This window comes from Molothrus aeneus, chromosome Z (genome assembly GCF_037042795.1).
Source record: "Molothrus aeneus isolate 106 chromosome Z, BPBGC_Maene_1.0, whole genome shotgun sequence".
Classification (NCBI taxonomy): domain Eukaryota; kingdom Metazoa; phylum Chordata; class Aves; order Passeriformes; family Icteridae; genus Molothrus; species Molothrus aeneus.
The window spans coordinates 68,524,386-68,548,068 of record NC_089680.1 but is presented as its reverse complement, the minus strand read 5'-3'; the positions used below and the strand labels follow the sequence as shown (position 1 = coordinate 68,548,068).

Below are 23,683 nucleotides of genomic sequence, written 5' to 3'. Positions count from 1 at the left end.
GGAGCTGTCACAGCTCCCTCAGGAAAGGCTGATCTTGGGGAGCCTGGGGCAGTTTGGGCTCCAAGGAAAGGAGGTTTAACCCCAGCCCCAGGAGCTCCCTGCCAGGCACACGCAGGGGCTGCCAGCACGGCGGGGACAGTGCCAGGAGAAGGGACAAACTCTGGGCACAGCTGGGCTGGGCACAGGGCAGGGAGCCCCGGGCACAGCAGGGACAGAGCCAGCATGGCACTGGGCAGTGACAGCAGCCAGGGGCTCGGTACCCAGCAGCAGGGAGGGCACTGATTACCCACAGAACCGGGGCACTGCAGTGCCTGTGATTGATAAAACGTGTCAGTAGAGAATGGGTTTGGTTGTGATGGAGTTGTGGAATACACTGAGCACCCGGGTTTACACAACTGAAATAAATACTCAGTGTCTCTCTCTCCAGTGTGTGATTATTGGCTTGTTGCACCTTGGGATACAAATCTGATTTTTGGGGGCAGCTGTGGGATCCTGGTGTGTGCAGGTCTCTGGGAGAGCTTCAGGCCTGATCCAGCTCCAGACCCTAAAAAGAGCACAGCTCATGTCAGCATTGGGCTGTGTGATGGTTTGGGCTGTGCAGCATCCGTGTGCTGGGCAGAGCCTGCGGCAGCTGGGCTGGGCAGGCTGCAGAAGGGAACGCTGCCAGGGATGCCATCAATGCATCCCAACATCTCCAGGGGCTGCCAGAGCACGGGCCGGGCTCTGCTCGGTGCTGCCAGTGCCAGGATGAGCAGCAGTGGCCATCAAATAAAGGGCAGCGAGGTGCAGGGCAGCAGGAGGGAGAACTTGTGTCCATGGAGGGACAGCAGAGCCCTGGAACAGCTGCCCAGGGAGGGCCTGGAGTGTCCCTGGCTGGAGACATCCCAGCCCCAGCTGCACCTTCCTGTGCCCCTGCCCAGGGCACCCTGCCTGGGCAGGGCTGGGCTGGGGAGCTCCAGAGGAACCTGCCAGCCCCAAATCCCCTGGGATTCTGTTACTCAGGTGCTCTCTCACACACAGCCAGGCCTGTCCCTGTCCCAATCCAGGTTCTTCCCCAGAGTTGAGATATTTGGTTTATTTACAGCTCTTTATTTTGGTTTTGCTGGGTGGCAAATCCACAACTCCATCACAACCAAACCCATTCTCTACTGACACAATTGTTTTATCAATCACAGGCACTGCAATGCCCCGGTTCTGTGGGTAATCAGTGCCCTCCCTGCTGCTGGGTACCGAGCCCCTGGCTGCTGTCACTGCCCAGTGCCATGCTGGCTCTGTCCCTGCTGTGCCCGGGGCTCCCTGGCTCCCTGCCCTGTGCCCAGCCCAGCTGTGCCCAGAGTTTGTCCCTTCTCCTGGCACTGTCCCTGCCGTGCTGGCAGCCCCTGCGTGTCCCTCGCAGGGATCTCCGTGAGCGGGGCTGCTGCGCTGCCCCGGGGCAGCCCTGGGGAGCTGGGCTGGCTCTGCCCAGGCTGGGCACGCTGTGAGCTCACTGCCTGCCAAGGGCTGGGGTTAAACCTCCTTTCCTGAGCCCCAAGTGCTCCAGGCTGCCAGGGGTTTGGGTGCTGACAGCCTCTGCCCGTGCCTGCGACACGCCACAGACTCAGCTGTCCCTGTCCCTGTTTTTGTTCCTTGTCCCACTCCCTGCCCCTGAGGCTGTCCCTGTCCCTATCCCGGTCCCCCTCTCTGCTCCTGTCTCTGTCCTCTGTTCCCTGTCCCTCTGTCCCTGTCCCTCCGTCCCCTGTCTTCCTCCTTGTCCCTCTGTCCCCGTCCCTGTCCCCCTATCCCTTGTCCCCATCCCTGTCGCTGTCCCTCTGTCCCTGTCCTTCTGTCCCCATCCCCGTCCCGCTCCCCTCACGCCCGACCGGAAGTGGCGCCATCCCCGCGCGCCGGCGGCGTCCCCGCGCTCCGTGCGCACGCATGCGGCCGCCGGTGTTGCGGGAGGCGCGGCGCGTCCGGTCACGTGTTTCCGCCGCGCGTGGCAGCCAGCGGCGCCGGGGCAGGGTCGGGATCGGGCTTCGGTCCGGGATGTTCCGCATCGAGGGGCTGGGGCCCAAGATGGACCCCGAGGAGCTGCGCCGCAAGATGCGCCGCGACGTGCTCGCCTCCGTCCGCAACTTCGTCATCTACGTCGCACTGCTGCGGATCAGTGAGTGACCGGCTGTCGCGGCCCGGGCGTGCGCCGGGCCCGGGCTCCGGGGGTAGGCCGAGCCCTCGTTCCCGCGAATGTCCCGGGCGCATATGCCGGTCCGGGCTCCGGGGCTGTCCCGGCCCCGCGCTCCCGGGACGTGCCGCGGCTCGGTGCCGTGGCGGGGCCGCCCGGGGGGTGTCTCGGCGGCGGGCGCGGTGTCTGAGCTGCTGCACCAACCCGCAGCAGACTGCGCCCGACTCGGCGATGTTTTCTCCCCCAGCTCCGTTCATCCTGAAGAAGCTGGACAGTATATGAGCCCTGGGAGCCGGCGGGAGGACCTGCGGCTGCTCTCCCCGGGCACCCGCGGCGGGAGCGGCGCGCAGCCGGCGCCACATGGCTCCCGAAGGTGTCCCCTCGGCGGGGCCGGACGGCAGCGCCCGCGGCGCCGGCAGCGCGGGCGGGCCCGCGGGGGAGCTGCGGCCGTGACGGAGCGCTCGCCGTGCCGTGAACAAAGCCCCTGTGCACCCCACACTGCGGCTGCCCAGCTCACCCCCCGTCCGTGTGAACGCCCAGCCTGCCCTGCACCCAGCCCAACAACAGCCTGATGGAAATAAACGGGAGAGCAGCTGTGCCACGGCCCTGGTCCTGCTGTATTTGTGATAATTGATTACAGTCATGGAGCTGGCTGGGGCTGGTTCCCTGGCTGCTGCCTGGAGCCCCGGGAGGGGAGGGGAGGCAGGGCAGAGGGGCAGGGGCACAGGAAGGTGCAGCTGGGGCTGGGATGTCTCCAGCCCTGGGCAGCTGTTCCAGGGCTCTGCTGTCCCTCCATGGACACAAGTTCTCCCTCCTGCTGCCCTGCACCTCGCTGCCCTTTATTTGATGGCCACTGCTGCTCATCCTGGCACTGGCAGCACCGAGCAGAGCCCGGCCTGTGCTCTGGCAGCCCCTGGAGATGTTGGGATGCATTGATGGCATCCCTGGCAGCGTTCCCTTCTGCAGCCTGCCCAGCCCAGCTGCCGCAGGCTCTGCCCAGCACACGGATGCTGCACAGCCCAAACCATCACACAGCCCAATGCTGACATGAGCTGTGCTCTTTTTAGGGTCTGGAGCTGGATCAGGCCTGAAGCTCTCCCAGAGACCTGCACGCACTAGGACCCCACAGCTGTACACAAAAATGTGTTTGCAGGTGGGGCAGGGTGGGGCTGTGCCAGCTCTGGTGGCCCAGGAGCCGCCAGGATCTGCCCTTGGCTCATAGGTTTGGGGTCCTGGAAGTGCAGCTCAGCTTTGGGAACTGGGTGATAATTTGGGAGCAGTACCCTGTACCTTGGAGGCTCCCTGCTTGCAGCCTCAGGTGCCTGCTGCATCCAGGCAGGTTATCCATCTGCATGTGGCTGTGGATTCCCCTGGGAAATGAAATCCAGGGCATTCCTGAGCTCAGCTGACCTGGAGGCTGCAGGGAGGAACAGGGCGGGGGGATTTCCTTCTGTTGTGGCCCAGGGATGTCCCTGCCAGGTGCTGGTGCTGGGGACAGTGCTGACAGCAGGCTCAGGGCTCTGAGGTCTGGCTGGGGTGGCTGTGGTGTGCCACACGCTGACCTTGGTGAAAGGATGTCACACAACACACTGGTGTCCAGCACAGCCCCAGACCCCTGTGAGATCCACGTGGGATCCACATGGGATGCCCAGGCCCTCGTGCCCCTCAGAGCAGCTGTTTCTGTGCCTTGGTGTGCCCAGGAATGATCCAGCCATCCCAGTTTGGTGCAGCTCTCTCATCTTCCAGCACTAGCCAGGTGTCTCTTCCCACCTGTCACCCACACTGGTGTGTCCCTGCCTTACAGGTGGCTCTGCTGAGGGTCCCCTCCCGGGGCAGGCTGTGTCATTCCTGTCACACCCACTGTGACTCCTGCTGCTGCGCAGGATGAGCAGGAGTGTCTGAGCTCCAGGTGCGGTATGGCCTTGCCAGAACCTCAGGGAATGGGGCACACGGGGAGGAGACCCTCCCAGTGCCACTGGTGTGCAGTGTCCCCTGGAGGGACAGGGGGTGCTGCCAGGAGAGACCAGAGCAGTGGCTCATGGCCATGATTCCAGGTGGCCAGGAGGGCCCAGGGCTGTGACAGCAGCACAGGGCAGTGACTGTCCCTGTGCTGGCCCTGCCCAGGCTCCATCTCCAGGGCTGGGTCCAGCTCTGGCCCCTCAGCTCGGGCAGGGCCCTGAGGGGCTGGAGAGTGTCCAGGGAACGGAGCTGGGAAGGGAATGGAGCCTGTCCAGGGAACGGAGCTGGGAAGGGAATGGAGCCTGTCCAGGGAACGGAGCTGGGAAGGGAATGGAGCCCCAGGAGGGGCTGAGGGGGCTGGGAAGGGAATGGAGCCCCAGGAGGGACTGAGGGAGCTGGGAAGGGAATGGAGCCCCAGGAGGGGCTGAGGGGGCTGGGAAGGGAATGGAGCCTGTCCAGGGAACGGAGCTGGGAAGGGAATGGAGCCTGTCCAGGGAATGGAGCTGGGAAGGGAATGGAGCCTGTCCAGGGAATGGAGCTGGGAAGGGAATGGAGCCTGTCCAGGGAATGGAGCTGGGAAGGGAATGGAGCCCCAGGAGGGACTGAGGGAGCTGGGAAGGGAATGGAGCCTGTCCAGGGAACGGAGCTGGGAAGGGAATGGAGCCCCAGGAGGGACTGAGGGAGCTGGGAAGGGAATGGAGCCTGTCCAGGGAACGGAGCTGGGAAGGGAATGGAGCCCCAGGAGGGGCTGAGGGAGCTGGGAAGGGAATGGAGCCTGTCCAGGGAACGGAGCTGGGAAGGGAATGGAGCCCCAGGAGGGACTGAGGGAGCTGGGAAGGGGCTCAGGTGGAGCAAAGGAGGTTCAGGAGGACCCTGTGGCTCTGCACAGCTCCTGACAACGCTGCCAGATGAAGAATGGATTGCACCTGGTGGGTTAATACAATGATCATTTAGGGAAATCATTAGACTATGGAAGGGCACAATCCAAAGCGCAATAAACATTAACCAAGGAAAGGAGTGAGACGCTCCACTCCAGTGATTCCAGGCCCCACCCATTACTGAGCTAGGCCAGCTCTGCCAGCCTCTCTCCTAACTGGGCACAGCAGCACCAGTTCACCGAGTGCTCAGACACAACTGGGGGGCACTGGCCAGAGACACCCCTGGGACAGGAGGACACATGTGCCATCAGGGCCACCAGAGACAGGAGCACGTGTACCACCACACCCCGGGACAGGAGCAGAGGGAACGGCCTCAGGCTGGGCCAGGGCAGGCTCAGGGTGGGCACAGCAGGAATTTCCCCATGGAAAGGGGGCTCAGGAACTGCCTTGGCACTGCCCAGGGGGGTTTGGAGTGCCCAGCCCTGCAGGTGTCCCCTGGAGGTGGCACTCAGAGCCCTGGGCTGGGGACAGGGTGGGGATCAGGCACAGATGGGCTGGGTGGGATTTTCCAGCCTGGATGAGTCTGTGGCAGCTGTGGCCATTGGGAAATGCTGTACTGGGGCGACACCCCAGGACATGCACAGCCCTCAGCTGAGAGAGGGGTGACACCATCCTGTCCCCACCGCATGGCCCTGCCCCATCCCTGCCCCAGTGCAGCTGTGGTGCCACTGGGAACACTGGGAGCTGATGGGATGTACTGGGACTGGGCTCTGGACCATCCTGGAGTCATGGATCACACTCCAAGGCCTGCAGAGGGCACAAGGCTGAACTGGGAGGCACTGGTCCGTACTGGAAAGCAGAGGTCTGGGCTCTACTGGGAGCAACAGTGGAAGAAATTACTGCAGAAGTGGGGACAAAAGTATGAAAGAACAAGAGAAAAGGGCAAAAACAGGGCACAAATGGCAATAAGTGGTGAGAAAAACACTCAAAATGGGGAAACTACCACAGTAAAATGGTGAGATGGGGCAGAAACCAGCAGTGTGGGCACACCCAGCACCATCCCAGTGCAGGCCCAGTGCTCCCAGTACAGCACTGGCCTGCACCACAGGTCTTGTGGCACAATCCCAGTAAGGGCTGCCACAGTCCCAGTGTGTGCCCAGTGCCTCCAACACACCACCAGCACTCCCAGTACATGCCAGTGAGCCACAGCTGTTCAGGCAGGGTCCCAGTATGGCCCCAGTGCTCCCAGAGTGACACCAGCATGACCTACAGTCAGATCCCCAGTGTTCCCAGTATGAACCCAGTGCTTCCAGCACAGAGCCAGCCTCAGGCTGCAGCTCTCCCCAAGCGGGCCACAAGTATATTCCCAGTGTTCCCAGTATGGGTCCTGTGGCTCTGACAGCAGCTCCCGTGCACACCCCAGCACAGGCCCCAGAGATCCCAGTGCTCCCAGTGCAGGTCCCAAGGTTCCCAGGGCACTCCCAGCACAGGTTTCAGTGCACTCCCAGTGCTCTCCCAGTGTTCCCAGAGCAGCCCAATAAACATTTTTCAGCTCACCCCAACCCAGTGCTGCTTGGGCTGGGTCCCCAAACACTCAGAATTCCCCCCAGAAACAATGTCACCATCCTGCCATTGCCTTTATTGGTGGGTGGGCGCAGGGGGTCACAAGATCAGGCCCCCCCCAGTGAACTCCATTCGCTGCCAAGAGAGGGGAGAGAGGAAGGGGTCAGTGGGGGGCCCTGGGGTCTGACCCAGCACCCCTGACTCTGCAGTGTCCCCAACACCCCGACTGTGAAGGGTGACCCCAGAACCCCCCGACTCTGCCCCCATCACCTCTGACCCTGCAGGCTGAGCCCAACACCCCTGACTCTGGGCTGTCCCCAGCCATCACCCCCCACTCTCCAGGTGTCCCCAGCAGCCGTCTCACCTGCGGGGGGGTGACAAAGGCCAGCCAGTCTGAGGGGCGGGTGGGCAGCAGCCCCATGGCCTGGCATTTGTAGAGGGCCAGTGCCAGCCCCAGCCCATTGCCCACCAGGAACACGAGCCCCTGCAGCGCCCGCCGGCTGGAGCTCTCCAGGGCCTTCAGGGCTGGGGACACAGGGGATTGGGGTGCCTCTCAGTGACACCCAGGCTGCGGGGCTGGCATGGGGGCAGGGGGGTGGGCAGCGTCACTGGGGAACTGCTGGGCACAGGGGAACGGTGGGGGGATGACTGTGGGAGACATCTGTCTGTCTGTCCATGGGGCTGAGGGGACACCCAGGGGACTGCGGGGACACCCAGGGGGCTGTGGGGACACCCAGGGAGCTGTGGGACATCTGGGGAGTATGGGGACACCCAGGGGACTGCGGGGACACCCAGGGGGCTGTGGGGACACCCAGGGGGCTGTGGGACATCTGGGGAGTGTGGGGACACCCAGGGGACTGTGGGGACACCCAGGGGGCTGTGGGACACCCAGGGGGCTGTGGGGACACCCAGGGGGCTGCGGGGACACCCAGGGGGCTGCGGGGACACCCAGGGGGCTCAGGGACACCCAGGGGACTGTGGGGCCACTGTGGGACATCTGGGGACTGTGGGGATACCCAGGGGCTGTGGGGACACCCAGGGGACTGTGGGGACACCCAGGGGGTTGCAGGGACACCCAGGGGGCTGAGGGGACACCCAGGGGGCTCAGGGACACCCAGGGGACTGTGGGGCCACTGTGGGACATCTGGGGACTGTGGGGATACCCAGGGGGCTGTGGGGACACCCAGGGGGCTGTGGGACATCTGGGGAGTGTGGGGACACCCAGGGGGCTGAGGGGACACCCAGGGGGCTGTGGGGGCACCCAGGGGACTCTGGGGACACCCAGGGGAACTGTGGGGCCACTGTGGGACATCTAGGCACTATGGGGACAGCCAGGGGACTGAGGGACACCCAAGGGGCTGTGGGGACACCCAGGGGGCTGTGGCACATTCAGAGGGCTGTAGGGACACCCAGGGCTCTGCAGGGACACCCGGGGCTGTCCCCGTGGGGCTGTCCCCACACGCGGGCTGCACTCACTGGCAGACAGGGACATGAGTGCCTGCAGCGGGCGCCAGCCCATCATGCAGACCATCATGGCCGGGAAGATGGAGATGGTGTTGCCGGCCATGTACATGATGAACAGGTTCATGGGGATCTGCTTCAGCGGCGCCAGAGCCACGTCCCAGCAGCGCTGCAACCACAGGGGACAGGGGCATGGGGACGCGGTATCTGGGGACCCAGGGAGGGTGTGGGGACTCGGCATTTGGGGGATCCCGGGGCAGGGAGCGCCCGTCACTCGTGCCCGGGGCTGGGGGAGGGACTCGGGGCAAGGACCACCCCCACGGGGAGCCTGAGGCAGGGAGCGGCCCCCAGAGCTGCCCGGGGTGTCGGGGACCAGGGAGCACCGCTGGGGACCCGGGGGACCGGGCCGGGGGCTGCCCCGGTGGGGTGGGAGTGCGGGGAACCCGGGCCAGGGACCGCTCCCGCAGAGGTGCCCGGGCCGTGTGGGGACACGAACAGCCTTCCAGCCCCGCGGAGTGCCGGCCGTCCCCCGCTCGCTCCCTCACACCTTCTCCATGAGGATCTTGTCGCTCTCGTGGACGCCGCCCTCCCCCAGCTGCCGGTCAGCGAAGCCGAGCGGGCCGCGGCCCTCGGCGGCTCCGCGGGGCCTGCGGACAGCGGGGCGGGTGAGGGGCCGCTCGGGTCCCGGGTGTCCCCCGGGTGTGTTCCGGGTGTCCCCCCGGGCCTCACCGAGCCCCTGGCGCCGCCCCCAGGTCCAGGGCCCACTTGAAGCGCCGGCCCCGCAGCGCCGCCGCCGCCGCCGCCATCGCTGCGCCGCGTCACGGGGACAGCCGCGTGCAACGTCATCACGGGGCGCCGGCCGCGCGACAGGGACACGCCCCCCGCCACAGACTGACCGACTGACACGGACAGACAGACACTGACAGACACTGACAGACACTGACACACACAGACACACAGACTGACAGACTGACGCGGACAGACAGACGCAGACAGACACTGACACACACAGACACACAGACTGACAGACTGACGCGGACAGACAGACACTGACAGGCAGACAGACAGACACAGACACAGACACACACAGACAGACACACAGAGACACAGACACACAGACACACACAGACACAGACACACACAGACACACAGACACGCACAGACACACACAGACACACAGACACACACAGACAGTGATAGACAGACACACACAGACACAGACAGATACAGACACAGACAGACACACAGACACACAGACAGCCCCTTCCTCACACAGACTGACAGACAGATACAGACGCACACACACACAGAGGCACACAGACAGACATGGCCCCTTCCCCACGCACAGACAGACAGACACACAGACAGACAGCCCCTTCCTGACACACACAGACAGACACACACAGCCCCTTCTCCACACACAGACAGACACAGACAGACAAACACACACACACAGACATACATACACAGACAGAGACAGTCACACACAGACATACACAGACAGACAGACACACACAGACATAGACAGACAGACAGACACACACAGACATACACAGACAGACAGACACACACAGAGCCCCCCCGCCCCGTTCTGCCCCCGTGTCTCGTTTCTGCCCCGCGCTCCCCGCAGGTTTATCCTGGGGGAGCCGTGATCTCCAGTGAGCTCGGCTGGCTTCTGTGAAAAATGCTATTTTGTGATTGGCTTTTGGCAAATATTCAAGTGAATATTATTTGTGTTGTGTTAGAAAGTTATGCTGTATTAATTCTCTTAAATAGTGTGTTAAATATAGTTGTAGGTTATAACATAATGTTAAAATAGAAACTTTGCTATGTAAGATACTTTTTCTAAAGAAAGGGCTTGCACTAAGATAGCAGCCACAGGACACCTGAATCTTTCAGAGAAATGGAATTTATTGCTCCATTATCAGGAGAAATGAACTTCTTCCTGCCTTGCTCAGCCCTGAAGAGCTGTCAGGATTCAGAGGAAGCAGCTGGCACTGCCCAGGCAGAATCCTGTCTTTGACTGGAATTGATGCATCATGGATGAGGTGTATGAATGTGCAACAGGCTGTTGTTTTAAGGGTTAATCCTCTGTTAATGTGGGCCTTTTTTCAGGCTTATTTTGCCCAGAAAAAGGTACCCAGACTGTCCATAACTCTTTGTTTTTATTGTCTCATACTATCCTAATCCAAATTGTCCAAATTATTATTACTCTAATTGTATTACTATTTTGATAACCATTTTATTACTATTAAACTATTAAAATTTTAAGAACAAGTGATTGGCGTTTTCCACATATACCATTGCCCTCCTTCCCCTCGCTCCCTGCTCTGGTGAGCCGCAGGCTCTGGGCAGCCCCAGCACGGCCTCGCCGACACCGGGAGGGGCCCGGGGGTCCCGCAGCAGCTGCGTGGGGGCTGCCCAGGGCACGGCAGCACCTTCTGAGCCCTCTCTGACCCAGGCTGAAGGGTGCTCACCGGCCTCCCCGAGCTCCTCTCTCCAGAGCCGTGCAGGGAATGCGCTCACAGCTCAGGGATGGGGCCCTGCCACACCAACTGCAGCAGCACCTCACTGCAAACACTGCTGGGAAAGCAGCTGCTGCTGTCTCCCTCCTCCCCCTGAGGCAGCGGCTGGGGTAATCTACAAGCAAGCAGGTCCATAGTTGTCAGCACCCAGGACACCCCTCTGTCTGTCCTGAGCAGCCCAGACCCTGCCAGGGGGCTCAGAGACCCTGGCACAGAGCCCAGGATGCCCCTGTGGGTTTGATTGTGACCCCTGGGGCAAGTTACCAACCTTAGAGGAAGATCAGTAAGCCATAACAGTTTAGGTAGAATGACAGTGAATTCATCATGGGTCAAAAAGTAGATTTTGGGGTTTTTGGTATGGGGGTTCAGGAGAAAAGATGGAGGGATCTGGGCATGTCCAGCCTTTCTCCTTCTTCTTGGCCTCCATCTCCTGGGTGATGTTGGCACTTTTGGGTTGGTTTAGAGTAGAAGCTCACTGTCTAACACAGGTGACAGGTATTGGGAAGTAACTGTAAATATTGCACAGGTAGTTTTTAGTATAAAAAGATAACCCTGCCCTGGGGCAGGCAGAGTGCCTCTGACTGTCCTGCTGAGCGGACCTGGGCAGGACAGGAGAAATAAGGAACAATAAACAACCTTGAGACTGAGAAATGAAGAGCTCTGACTCCTTCTTTGAGTGCCAGGCTGGGAAAAGAGACTCTCTAACACATCTTGGGGTCACTGTGAGCAGCTACAGATCGCAACACATAGTGATGCCATTTTGGATTTTGCCTTTTTTCTATGTTCTCTGTATCCTTCACACATATCTTTGTAGCTCCGTAGCCTATTGTATTAGTGACTAGATTTCCCAGTAATTTTCCATGGCCTTGCCCTAGGGAAAAAGAAAAATTCCAGAGCTCAAGCCCCAGGGGGACAGAGCCCCTGTGCTTTCTTGGCTCTTTCCTGGCTCCCAAGGTTGAGAGCAGCTCTTGGAGATAGATTTCATGGACAAAGTGCAGCCAGTGCCAAGGGAGAGCTCCAGAGAAGGGGCTGGACCTGGGAGTGGGGAATTCCATCACCAGTTGTGCACCACTTGGTCCTTTTTTTGTCAATTATGCTGATTTGCTGAACTTAAGACAAACTGTACTCATCCTACATGAGTGGGATTTTGTGGACATCTTTCCATAACTGCCCCTGAAAGCCTCCAAATGAAAAAAAACCCTTTTATATTACCTCGTTGCTTAAATTGTGCCAAGTTTCATTTCCAGGATAGGGAAAAAGGCAGCAGTACAGGGAATGTGCTCTGCCAGGACCCCCAGCACGCCTGGCTGCCCCGGGCTGGAGAAGCCCCCCATCCTGGAGCTGCAGCACTGGGAGCTGCTCATGTTGCAGCTGCTTTGGCAGCGAGTCCCTGTTTGTGCTGGGAGGGTCAGGGACGGACACCGTCTGTGTGTCTGTCCAGCCGCCAGCCAGCAGAGTTGGAACTGAGCTCATCTCCTCCCTGCTCAGCCTGGGGAGCCGTGTCCAGCTCTGGGCTCTCACTTCCAGGCACACACACACTGGGCAGCCCAGGAGGACGCTGAAGGGGCTGGGGCATCACTGCTGCGAGGGACAGTGAGGGAACCAGGGACACTCAGCCTGGAAGGCCCAGGGGCACCTTCTCCATGGCTATAATGCACACAGACCTATGGTCCCCTGCCCCAGAGCAGGCTTTGCCCCGAGCAAGGCAGTCTGTCGGGTTCGGCTGTCTGTCTCTGCCCCGACACGGGTAGTGTGGTTCTTGGGTGGCACGCGTTTTAAAGGACGAGTCTGGACTCTTCAGCTTTTTGGTCTTCAGGTTGTTTATTATTTCTTATCTACAAAATTTTCTGTCTGCCCAACAGAGGTCTGATCTGCAAGCAGTCACAGGCACTCTCTGACCACCCACGGGGCGGTCATGTCTTTTTATACTAATATCTACGTACACAATATTTACCTTTATTTCCCAATGCTTTTCACCCATGTTGGCAAGTGCACCTTCACCATAAACCAATCCCCAAATGCCAACATCACCACAGGAGATGGAGGACAAGAAGAAGGAAGAAGAAGGACAAGACACGCCCTGATCCCTCCATCTTGTCTCCATAACCCCCCTGTACCCAAAAACCTTAAAATCTATATTTCACTTTCTAAATGTGTCTATTTTACACCTTTTACTCTAGAGTGATTCTCTTGTCCTCAAACTCTTGTTATTTCTGTGGATGGATCAAAATCAAGCCACCAGACACTCTTGGCAACATTCCAGGATTTTCGAGACCCCCAAGGGTTCTCCTGGCATCTCTGGACATTGGGAACAATGTGCTGAGATCCCACACAGTCCTGTCTGGATAGCTCAGTCCCTCCTGGGGACACAGTGCCTGAATACCCAGGCCACTCATAGCCCTGGCTACCTTAAGCAAGCTTAGTGGATTTCAACTCTTTAGTGATTATCAGCTCTCCTAGGATTCCAGCTCTTTGCTTGCTAAGGCACCTGTGGGCTAGAGGGAAAAGCAGAGAGAGGAGAAGGAGAAATAGTCCTGGTGGTTCCACAGCAATGGTTTTATTGAGGGGTCTGAGAAGGGTTCCAGCGATGGCTCTTCTTCTGTCAAATGGGCTAAACCAGCCCCTTTTTATAGGGTACAGAGGGATCCAAACTTGCCCAATAGTAGGGGTTAGGGGAAAGTGACCTATGGGGTTACAGAGATAAGCTATGGGGCGAGAGGCAGAAGACAGGAGCTTATTTTGCTGTCCCATCATGACTCAGCAATCCCTACTGTTAAGTCTCAGCCCTCCACAGAGCCTTAGCCAATTCTATGGGGTCTGCTACACACACCTATGCATCTATTTCTTTTGCCACAAAACACTGCTAAAGCTGAGACCACAAGTCCCTACTATGGCCAGGTCTAGTCATTCCCACATTCTCCTCAGGGGAGAAGGGCAGCTGCAGGGAAGGTGGCCGGGGACAGGCCAGAGGCCACGAGCACACAGGGTCAAAGGAGGCGCCCTCTGAACATTTGGAAACTGCTTCACTGTGAATTTGTGGAGTTCCTGTAAGCAGAGGCACTCCAAAGTCACCTGGACACAGCTGGGCAGGGTGGGCCCGTGCTGAGCAGGGAGAGGGACTGGACACAGAGACCTCCAGAAGCCCCTTCCAGCCTCCACCAGCCCTGTCTATGATTCCTTGGAGCCTGCAACTCCCCCAGCAGCAACGAACACAGGGTGTTTGTGCCACTGCTAATGAGGGGTGAGAAGTGGCTCTTTGAGGTGTGCCAGGAGATACACACATCCCACGAGGACATAACAAACCCAAATTACTGTGTGATGTCAGAGAGATGATGTCCTGTGACATTCCATGCTCTTGTTTCACACGCACCAGTGTGGTGGTGATCCTGGTCCTCACGAGCCCTCCCAACTCCCAGAGCCTTACTCAGTCATCAGCTCCCGTGAGGCTGACCACAGCAGTGAGGATTCAGAGGAACCAGACTAAAGGATCTCTCCAAGGGGCTGGGAAGCCACAGCTGTGGGCCCATATTCACTGCTCTCCATGAAGGTGAGACCAGCTCCAAATCACAGAACTCTCCCTTCCCCCAGGAAAATAGCCAGGATAGGAAAAGTGACAAAACCTGTGAACACCTTTACAGGTTTTGAACACAGGATTACACTGGCACTCCAGAGAAACGAAAAGGTGTATGTAAGTCACACTCTTGGTCTCCCTGCTTCTGACCTTGAACCTGGGAGGGGCCATGAACCAGAACCTGCCACCTCAAACTGTTCCCTTGTGCTCCAGCACAACCTCCATTTCACACCCACGCTGACAAACTAGAAAAAAAAGGTTTTATTATAGCTTTTTCTATATAAATAGAAAAAAAGCAGCTTTTTACTGAGGTGAAACCCTCAGCTTGGGTTTCAGCTGGGTGAGGGCTGATGCTAGACCCCAGCCCAGCAGATGAAGGCATCCCCATGACATTCTGAGGGAGGGGCTGTGTCCCCCCAGAGCTCCTGGGCTGCTCAGCTCATTTTCTTGCGCTTGCGCTGTCCCTCTGGTGCCTTCTGCGTGGGCAGGGGCAGGGACAGGGTGCCCAGCTTGTGGTTCTGCTCATTCTCCAGCCCTGGCACCCCCTTGGCCTTGGACACCCTGAGCCGCAGGGCCTTGGCGATGTCCAGGATCCTGGAAAGCAGGGGAAATGCCATTGGGGGGCTCAGCCCCACAGGAGAAATGCCATTGGGGGGCTGAACCTGCAGGGACCCCACGGGGGAAATGCCATTGGGGGCTGAGCCTGCAGGGACCCCACAGGAGAAATGCCATTGGGGGGCTCAGCCCCACAGGAGAAATGCCATTGGGGGGCTGAGCCTGCAGGGACCCCACAGGGGAAATGCCATTGGGGGGCTGAGCCTGCAGGGACCCCACAGGGGAAATGCCATCGGGGGGCTCAGCCCCACAGGGACCCCACAGGAGAAATGCCATTGGGGGCTGAGCCTGCAGGGACCCCACAGGAGAAATGCCATCGGGGGGCTGAGCCCCACAGAGACCCCACAGGAGAAATGCCATTGGGGGCTGAGCCTGCAGGGACCCCACAGGAGAAATGCCATCGGGGGGCTGAGCCCCACAGGGTCCCCACAGGAGAAATGCCATCAGTGGGGCTGAGCCTGCAGGGACCCCACAGGAGAAATGCCATCAGTGGGGCTGAGCCTGCAGGGACCCCACAGGAGAAATGCCATCGGGGGGCTGAGCCCCACAGGGTCCCCACAGGAGAAATGCCATCGGGGGGCTGAGCCCCTGTGCCTGACCCCACGGAGGGCCCCGAGGTGTCTCTGTGCACAGGGATGCCCCGGAGGCAGCAGCTGCAGCACCAGGGCTGCGAGGCAGAGCCCTCCTGGGACAGGCACTGCTGCTTTCCCAGCAGGTCCCAGCCTCCTCCCTGCTTCCCCAACAGGCCCCATGCTCCCAGCTGCAGGGCAGCACCACCCAAACCCAGCATCCACTGCCAAAGCCAACGTGGACTCCTGGAAAAGCTTAGTCCCAGAAAGAAAAAGGGAAAATGGATGGAAACCGACAGCAGATTGCTCTTAAAGCCACTAAATCCACCACTTCTGATCAAAGAATAGAGGATAACTGTGGGCAAAATAAGTGGTGGCATCAAAACCAATGAGAAAGCTTGAAAACCAAGCAGTGCCCAAGGGCTTTGGTAAGACCCAGTAATAAGTGAAGTTTTGGCCAGAAAGCCTGATCCAATGGACTCTGCAGGGCCAGGGACAGGAGCACAGCTGGAGCAGAGCTGCAGCTGCCAGGGAAATGCAGGTCCTGCACCCGCAGACTACTGCCTATTCTCGCCCCCCCAAGGGAAATTAAAGCCCTCCCCAGGTCCAGAGACAGGGCTCTCCCAGGCTCCCTCTGCAGAAGGATCCTGGCAGGTGTGAAGAACAGGAGACTCACCTGCTCTCTGAGAGCTTCAGGTCGTTCTGCAGCACGGTGAGATCCGTCTGGAAGTTGTTGATGTGCAGAGCCAGGGCAATGACATAGGCGGTGATTTTGGCCTTCATGGATGCAGAGATTAAATTCTGGATGCTGTGTGGCAAGAGGGAGAACTCATGAGATGTGGAGTGTAAGGTGTGTCTGTGGCCCCTCAAGCTGAGCTCTGCCATGCCTGTGCCTCGAGCCCCACACACCATCCCTTACCTGCCATTGTTGTAGGTCAGCGAGGTGAAATTCTTCATGAGCTTCTTGCTGATGATGTGAGGGCATTCAGGACCCATTGGATCTAGGGCAGAAAGGGGCTTTGCAGTGGAATGAGGAGCACACTCTCTACCTTGCACTGCCCACCAGCACAGCAGCACGTGTATCATCCTGACACTTAGCATGGAACAGCAGAATGTGTGTGGCCCACTGGGATCACCGAGTCCAACCCCAGCAATCCCAGCACTTAGTGCCTCTTCCCAGGAACACAACAAACCTAAAACATACCTCTCAGTGATTCATTTCTAGGTCTCTTAATGCTTCAGGCCTGAGAGAATCCCTACAGCTTTTATTTTCTTAGTAAAAGCAGCCTCCCAGTTCCATTCTGTACAATCTAAAATGCACACACACCTATGCATTATTTCTTTTGCCACAAAACACTGTTAAAGCTGAGACCACACCAACAAGTCCCTGCTATCACCAAGTCTGGTCATTCCCACATTCTCCTTAGACAAGTCCTGGGTGACAGCTGTGTCACAGCAACACAGGAAGATATTTAAAGCCAGGCTTGCCTCTTCCTCCTCCCTCAGCCCTGCCGAGGACTGACAAAGACACACAAGTTCTAAGGAGGATGGCAAGTCTGGAAAATCTCAGCCAAAATGTTTTGTGTGGTGCTGTTTCAAAAGCAGGACCTTGAGCATGGCAGGGGTATGATCCACACACTCAGCTGGCAGGCAAAGGATGACGAAGACATTCCCAAAAACATGTGTTTATGAGCTGAAAACTCTCTTACGCTTCTTCTTGATCACTTTCTGCTGGCTGAACTTGATGAGGGTGTCCAGGAACCAGAGGCATCTGGCTTTGTGGTCCCTGCTCTTCTCATCAGTGGGCAGGAACTTCAGCTCCTCCAAAACAAAGGAGCAGAGGCTGCAGGAAAGAGAGGGGGAGCTCAGCTGCCCTTGCTGCTGTGCACACAGGTGTCCCCCACATTCCCCGAGGCAGGGGCTGCTCTGCTACGCCCGGATCCCACACCCTCCCTCTGCCCTGAGCCGTGGCACGGGCAGCAGCAGCCCAGTGCCCCTCAGCCCCTGCAGTGCCCTTACCTCCTCTCCTCTGCCCTCTTGGCCATCTCCTCTGCAGTGATGCTGGCCAGGGCGGCTGCTGGCACCCGCAGCGCCTCGTACTCGGCAGCAGACAGGACTGGCAGGAGCTTAAGGACAACAACAAGCCTGGCCTCGCCCTCCCAGCAGGGCAGCTCTGTCACACTCAACTGAGGAGACGTGGGCAGGGCAAGGGGATGGAGCCTCCAACAGGCTGTGGCACAAGCAGAGCCCACCAACACTCCCCGTGGAATGCTCCCAGCAGAGGCAGAGCATCCTGCTCTCCACAGGAATGGGCAGGACACGGCACCTGCAGCCCCAAAACCCCAGGGCAGCATCACCTCACTCGCTCCCAGCCCTTGGCCTGCGAGGGGCAAGGGCTCAGCTTGCCCCCAGCACACCAGATGGCTCCGTGGAGACTGAAGCCACAGTGCACAGAAAAGATACTGTCCTCAAACCTGTAGACGTGCTCTGGCCGCTCAGCATCCTCGTGGCACGGTGGGAGGAAGGCAGAGATGTTCTGCACATCATCCTGGGCCACATCCTGCATCAGCCCTGGGGAGGGAACCGGCACAGGAGCGCTTGGGTCGTGATAACCAAAATGCAAAGAACAGCAGCACAACCCAAATCCTTCCTTTAGAAGCAAGTTTAATCCAACGGGTCAACACTACTTTAGTCACAACTGGAGTTTCAGACATTTACAACTTCTATCAAGAACCTTCTTGTCACAGACATCTTTTATGAAAAATCCTTTCCTTAGGATTTTTCCTCTTGAGAAGCTGAGGGGCCTCAGGAACAAAATGTAACCAATGGTTATCTGCTGCTGTGGAATGCAACAGGGGGATCTGAGATTGGCTCATGCTGGTTTTTTCTAATTAATGGCCAATCACAGTCAGCTGGCTTGGACAGAGAGTCCGAGACACAAGCCTTTGTTATCATTCCTTCTTTTTCTACTCTTAGCTAGCTTTCTGATGAAATCCTTTCTTCTATTCTTTCAGTACAGTTTTAATGTAATATATATCATAAAATAATAAATCAGCCTTCTGAAACATGGAGTCAGATCCTTGTCTCTTCCCTCATCCTAAGACCCCTGTGAACACGGTCACACCTTCTGTCATAAAAATTTAGAAAGGCCTCTCCGGACTAGAGAAACATCTAGGAAAGGAGGGTACCAAGATGTGGGCAGGACACAGTTTTGGCACCTGTGTTGCAGTGGACACCCACTTGGCACAGAGCAGCTCTGAGAGCACAGTCAATATCCACCCTGGAACAAAAGGGACGAAAAGTGGTGGGGTCTACAGCCAACAGACACCTCTCCTGTTTGTGCCAGGGACACTCCTAGGATCCCAGAACTGCTCTGGAGGGGTCTTGTCTGCCCTCCTGCCCACAGCCAGGGCAGCCCCAGCTCCCTTCTGCCACAGCCTGGAAGCCCCCAGGGATGGTGACACCACATTGTGCTGTGCTGTGTCCCAAGGCTGCACCACCCTGAGGTAAGAAGGTGCCTTTTCAACAGCCATGCCACAGAGCTCAGACCAGCTAAAGGCATTGCCTTTCTGCCAGTGAACCCATACCCCACAGGAGCTTCCAAAGCAGGCAGGAGGGACACTGATGTCACACGGACCTTCCCTCACTCAGCTAACACCAACACCAAGCCCAGCAGCACCAGAAAGCAGCGGTTCCTCTCCATGTACCCATCCCAGCTGCTGAACCAGCTACTACCTCATCACTTAAAGAAAAGCCCTCTTCTTCCTGCCACACTTGGCATGGACAGACAGCACAAGGCACTTCAGGCTGTGCTGCTTACAGCCCGAGGCAGAGCCCCCTCACCTGTCACTCCCTTGGCATCGATGACGTTGGCAGCTGCCTTGGTCACAGCCGTGCTCACGATGTCGCTGCCCACGGCGTTCATGCGGCGGGAGCTCAGGGCGCGCTTCTGCTTGCTGGTCCCGAAGGCCTCGATGCACAGATCCATCTGCACGGGGCAGAGCACACTCTGCAGCACCCTGAGCACCCCGGGGAACACCAACCCTGCTGCTCCTTACACACACACGGCCTCCAGGAGAGCTTTAAACTCCTCACGAGGCAAAGCCCGCAGGCGCGGGATGTGCAGGGCTGCGAGGGCAGGAGGTCACTGGGGTGGGGGCCAGCCCAAAGTAACCAGGAAAATCAGGAACCCAGGATAATCAGGAGAACACTCCTGAGCCAGGCAATGTCACTGCCGTATTTTCTGAAAAATCCCTTCACCAGGATTTCTTCTGCTGGGAAGCTGAGAAGCCTCAGAGAAAATGAAAACAATTTTATCTCATTTGCTTCTCCTGTGTTTGCTGCTTTGGAATGGGGTTGGAGATTGTTTATCCAACTGGTGATTGTTTCATTGGATTCTGCTGAATTGTTTTCAGTTAATGGCCAATCACAGCCAGCTGTGTTGGACTCTGGAGAGCCACGAGTTTTTCATTATTATCTTGTTAAGCATTCTGTATCTTTTCTTTATTCTTTAGTATCATATCATATCGAATCAATATCATATCAATGTCATATCATATAATGCCATAAAATATCATATTTATATTTCATTATATGATATAATATAAATATAATAATAAGTTATAATAATGATATAATAATATTATAATACTATAATATCATATCATATTGTATGAATATCATATCAATATCATACAATATCATATCATAATAAATTAGCCTTCTAAGAACATGGAGTCAGATTCATTTTTCCTTCCTGCCACAGGGGACCCCAAAAACACCCCAAGGCCATGCCTGTGCTGCCTCCTGGGCACGGGGGGAACGCTGGGCCTGCACAGGTTTGCCCTGCAGGACACCAAACCTCCCAGGCCAAGGCAAGCACCTGTCCCTGTCAGCCACAGCAGGACATGGCACAGCTCCCAGCTTTACCTTCTCCCTGTAGGATTTGGTCTGGTAGTCCTTGGTGTCGTCAGGCATCACATTATCTGCAAAACAGCAAGAGTCACTGTGCTTGGGCAGGAGCAGCCAGCAGGGGAGTGCCTTCAGCCCTGTGATGACAGACTGGCACAGGACCTCCTCCGTGTGACCTGGCTACTCAAAGGACACACCAAACATGAGAACCTACAACAAAAAAGGCTTTTTCTACAAAGTCCAATTCATGGACTATGGCCAAACCCACGTCCTGCTGCACAGGGTAAAAATCAGCTACCAAAAGATGTGATCTTTTGGGTTCTTATCCTGGGTTCAATGGCAAAAAACAGTCCTGCTGGATAAAACCTGGGTGGGGTTTTTTTGGGTGGGTTTTTGTTTGTTTGTTTTGGGTTTGTTTTTGGGTTTCTTTGGTGTTTGTTTTTTTTTTTTTTTTTGTTATTCAGGGATCCAATTCCTGATGAGTGCCAGGCCTCCCTCAGCAGAACACACCCAGACAAGGCTGCACCTGAGCAGTGACACCTTGTGGGTGACTCCCACCCCAACGCCCAGCCTGTGCTCCCCTCTCCTGGCACGCTCAAGTGAAGGATTTGCCCTTGCTCCCTGCCAGGAAACAAGAGCAGCCCAGCAGCTGTGACTGCCAGCACCCCCACCTGAGAGCAGGGGCTGCATGTTGAATATTTCAGCATTGTAGACATCCATCTGCCCAGAGGTCTTGTCCAGCACTCCAACAAAGTACCTGGGGAGAACGGGGGCAGTGATTAGTGAGAGGCAGAGCAGTGGAAATTATCTAAATTACAAGGTCTTCTCACACCCTAGCAGCTCTCCTGCTTTCAGCACTGTGATAAAACCAGGCTATCTCCAAGGCATGTGGACATATAAAAACAGAAGGACTTGATGCTCTGAGTAAATGCAGAAGTCTGGAAACAACTGAATTGGGTAAAGTGTAGGTGCCAGGGTTCTGCTATTTTCTTTTGCCTTTTTTTGTTATGCCAGGACTTGATGGCCATAGCTTGAACAACAGCCAAATGTCCAAATTTCCTCCCAGAGCTCAGGATCTCCAGAGGTGCAGGCAAGCAGCACTTCAGCCCACAGAATGACCTGTTCACCAATGTTCAGAGGCAGGAGCACCTAAATCTGCCCACAAACAACACTGAATTCACAGCTGCACCACACACATTTGTTAAACTGCATTTATCTCTCCAAACCTGAGCAGAAACAAACCCTCGGTGCTCCTTTTTCAGCTGCAGCATCTCACTGCAGATGGACAGATGGACACTGCTCCATCTGAGGATCCACCTCTGCTGGGTCAGTGCTCACGCAGCACAGAGGCTGGTGTGGGCATTTTTGAGAGGCTCTGCAGGAGGGAAGCGAGGTCCTTGTGCAGAACATCTCAGCTGGAAGGGCCCCACAGCATTGACCCTTCAGCTGCTGATAAAGGCAGCTCCTCCAGCCCAACTCCTCAGTAACACAGCTCCATCCTGCTGCTGCACTGCTCCATATCCTCACCCCAGAGAGGTTTTCAAACTGGTCTGATTTACACAGCACAGCTTCCACCAGGTGTGCAACAACAGCCAGAGCTTCCTGCCCCAATCCCTGAGCCCCAGGGAGGGAGCCCTGAGATGAAGGGAAGGGAAAGGAAAAAGGGGAGAGGGAAAAGGGGAGAGGGAAAAGAGGGAAAAGGGAACTCCGTGTGTGAGCAGGCCCTGTGCTCCTCCCCTGCCCCATACCTGCACAGGGAGTTGCACTTCATGACCTGGCTGCCAAAGTTGTGCCCCACGTAGCAGAGCCGCTCCGTCTCCGAGACCTGGGAAAGCAGGAGAGATCCTTGGGATGGGCTGGGGGAAACCAGGAGAGATCCTGGAAAGGGCTGGGGGAAACTCCCTGGAGCTGCCTGAGCTCTGCAGTGCCAGGCAGAGGGATCAGCACAGCAAACCTGCAGAGTGTCCTGCAGGGCCCACCCCAATATTTCAGTTTAAAATGTGTTTTCCAAGGATTCATTCAAGGTCCAGAATTGGCAAGTGCCTGAATTCAGCAGCTGCAAAGGCAGAGCCAGTCCTGACAGGAGTGCCCCAGGCACCTCAAGGTACCCTCAATGTATCATGACAATGTGGTGGTTTCTCTGCCCTGCTGCATTGAGTTTCCCAAGGATCTGGGCTGAAAACTCATTTATTCTTTGAGTGGATGTAAAGATTAAAGCAGCATCAGAAAGCACCTTCTGATTGCAGCTCAGCTCCCTCCTCACTGAGAGACCCCCCTTGGGCTGCACTTGAGCTGAACAAAGACTCCTTAGGAGGAGATTTCCCAGTCAGGGCAGAACACACTGGATTCCATTACCAGGTGCCCCCCAGGAGCTGGGCAGCAGCTCCCCAGAGTTCAGCGTGTCCCTGCTCTGCCAGCTGCCCCTGCAGTGTCCCTCAGCCAGTCCAGGGACATTCCTCTGGAGCCCAGGGACACGTCCCAGTGCAACACGCTGGGCCAAACTCAGATTGTTTCACAAGGTCTGCTGCAGAGCTCGGCAGAGATCCGCACACTCCCACACTGGTCTGGGTCATAAGAACGCTCAGAGCCCACCCAGTGCGAGCCCTGCCATGGCATGGACACCTTCCACTGTCCCCGTGTCCAGCGTGGCCTTGGGCACTGCGAGGGATCCACGGTGGGCACCCTGTGCCAGGGCCTGCCCACCCTCTCAGGGAGGAATTTCTCACTCCAACGGGAGGGAAGCCAGGCCCACGGCCCTCCGCCAGCAGGAGCTGCTCGGTGGGATCGCAGTCGGGAGCTCCCTGGGCCGGGCCCGGCCCCGCTCCCGGTCTGCACCGGCCCTGAAGCGCACGGGGGTAATTAATGACATTTATCACTTTTACCCCGTCGCGGCCGTTATCCGGCTACTGCCTTCGTGTGTACAACTATCACTGTGCCCGAACGTTTCTGTGCCCGGCGTCCCGGAGTCCCCGCGGCCTCACCAGGATCCGGCGGTGCCTCTTCCGCGGGTGCGCCGAGTCCCGGTTCCGGTACACGGTGAAGCGCAGCGACTCAGGCCGCTCCAGCCTGCCGTTGGCGAACCGCACTGCGGGACAGGAAGCCGTGAGCTCCGGGGCCGGCCGCGGTGCCCCGTGACCCGCCCCGAGCCCCCGGCCCGCTCCCGCTCACCGAGCGCCGCCGGCCGCTCGCCCTCGGGGTCCCCGCGGTAGCGCCAGGTGGCGGCGGCCATAGCGAGGCGGTGTGTCGGGATGCGCGGCGCGGTTCCGATGCCACTCCCGGTCCCGGCCCCGCTCCTCCGCCTCTTCCGCCACCGCCTCCTGTCGTGACAATAAGCTCAGCCCCGATTGGCCCAGACGAGACTCTGCCGCGGCGTAGCAGTAACGAGGCCGTCGATTGGCTGTGGGCAGCGCCCGCGCCGGCAGCGGCCGGAAGTGACGCGAAGTGTCGGCGCGGCGGGGCGGGGCGGGCGGGGC

At 57.8% G+C, this 23,683-nt stretch overlaps 3 protein-coding genes across 3 annotated transcripts; 1 reads left to right on the top strand and 2 right to left on the bottom strand.

The window, feature by feature from the left end:
• Nucleotides 1-1,945: 1,945 nt before the first annotated feature.
• On the top strand, nucleotides 1,946-2,767 carry TOMM5 (translocase of outer mitochondrial membrane 5). The gene is made up of 2 exons (XM_066569498.1): nucleotides 1,946-2,143; nucleotides 2,406-2,767. Exons 1-2 carry the CDS (start codon nucleotides 2,023-2,025, stop codon nucleotides 2,438-2,440), a joined length of 156 nt encoding a protein of 51 aa, XP_066425595.1. The 5' UTR covers nucleotides 1,946-2,022; the 3' UTR covers nucleotides 2,441-2,767.
• Nucleotides 2,768-6,613: 3,846 nt separating this feature from the next.
• EMC4 (ER membrane protein complex subunit 4) lies at nucleotides 6,614-8,835 on the bottom strand. Its single transcript, XM_066569250.1, has 5 exons — nucleotides 8,749-8,835; nucleotides 8,567-8,666; nucleotides 8,035-8,188; nucleotides 6,923-7,083; nucleotides 6,614-6,693 (listed from the first exon to the last, which is right to left on the bottom strand). Exons 1-5 carry the CDS (start codon nucleotides 8,823-8,825, stop codon nucleotides 6,658-6,660), a joined length of 528 nt encoding a protein of 175 aa, XP_066425347.1. The 5' UTR covers nucleotides 8,826-8,835; the 3' UTR covers nucleotides 6,614-6,657.
• Nucleotides 8,836-14,361: 5,526 nt separating this feature from the next.
• POLR1E (RNA polymerase I subunit E) lies at nucleotides 14,362-23,510 on the bottom strand. The gene is made up of 12 exons (XM_066568982.1): nucleotides 23,379-23,510; nucleotides 23,192-23,295; nucleotides 21,959-22,035; nucleotides 20,882-20,967; nucleotides 20,229-20,284; nucleotides 19,143-19,287; nucleotides 17,763-17,870; nucleotides 17,319-17,415; nucleotides 17,009-17,142; nucleotides 16,219-16,300; nucleotides 15,976-16,107; nucleotides 14,362-14,709 (listed from the first exon to the last, which is right to left on the bottom strand). Exons 1-12 carry the CDS (start codon nucleotides 23,437-23,439, stop codon nucleotides 14,550-14,552), a joined length of 1,242 nt encoding a protein of 413 aa, XP_066425079.1. The 5' UTR covers nucleotides 23,440-23,510; the 3' UTR covers nucleotides 14,362-14,549.
• Nucleotides 23,511-23,683: the final 173 nt, after the last annotated feature.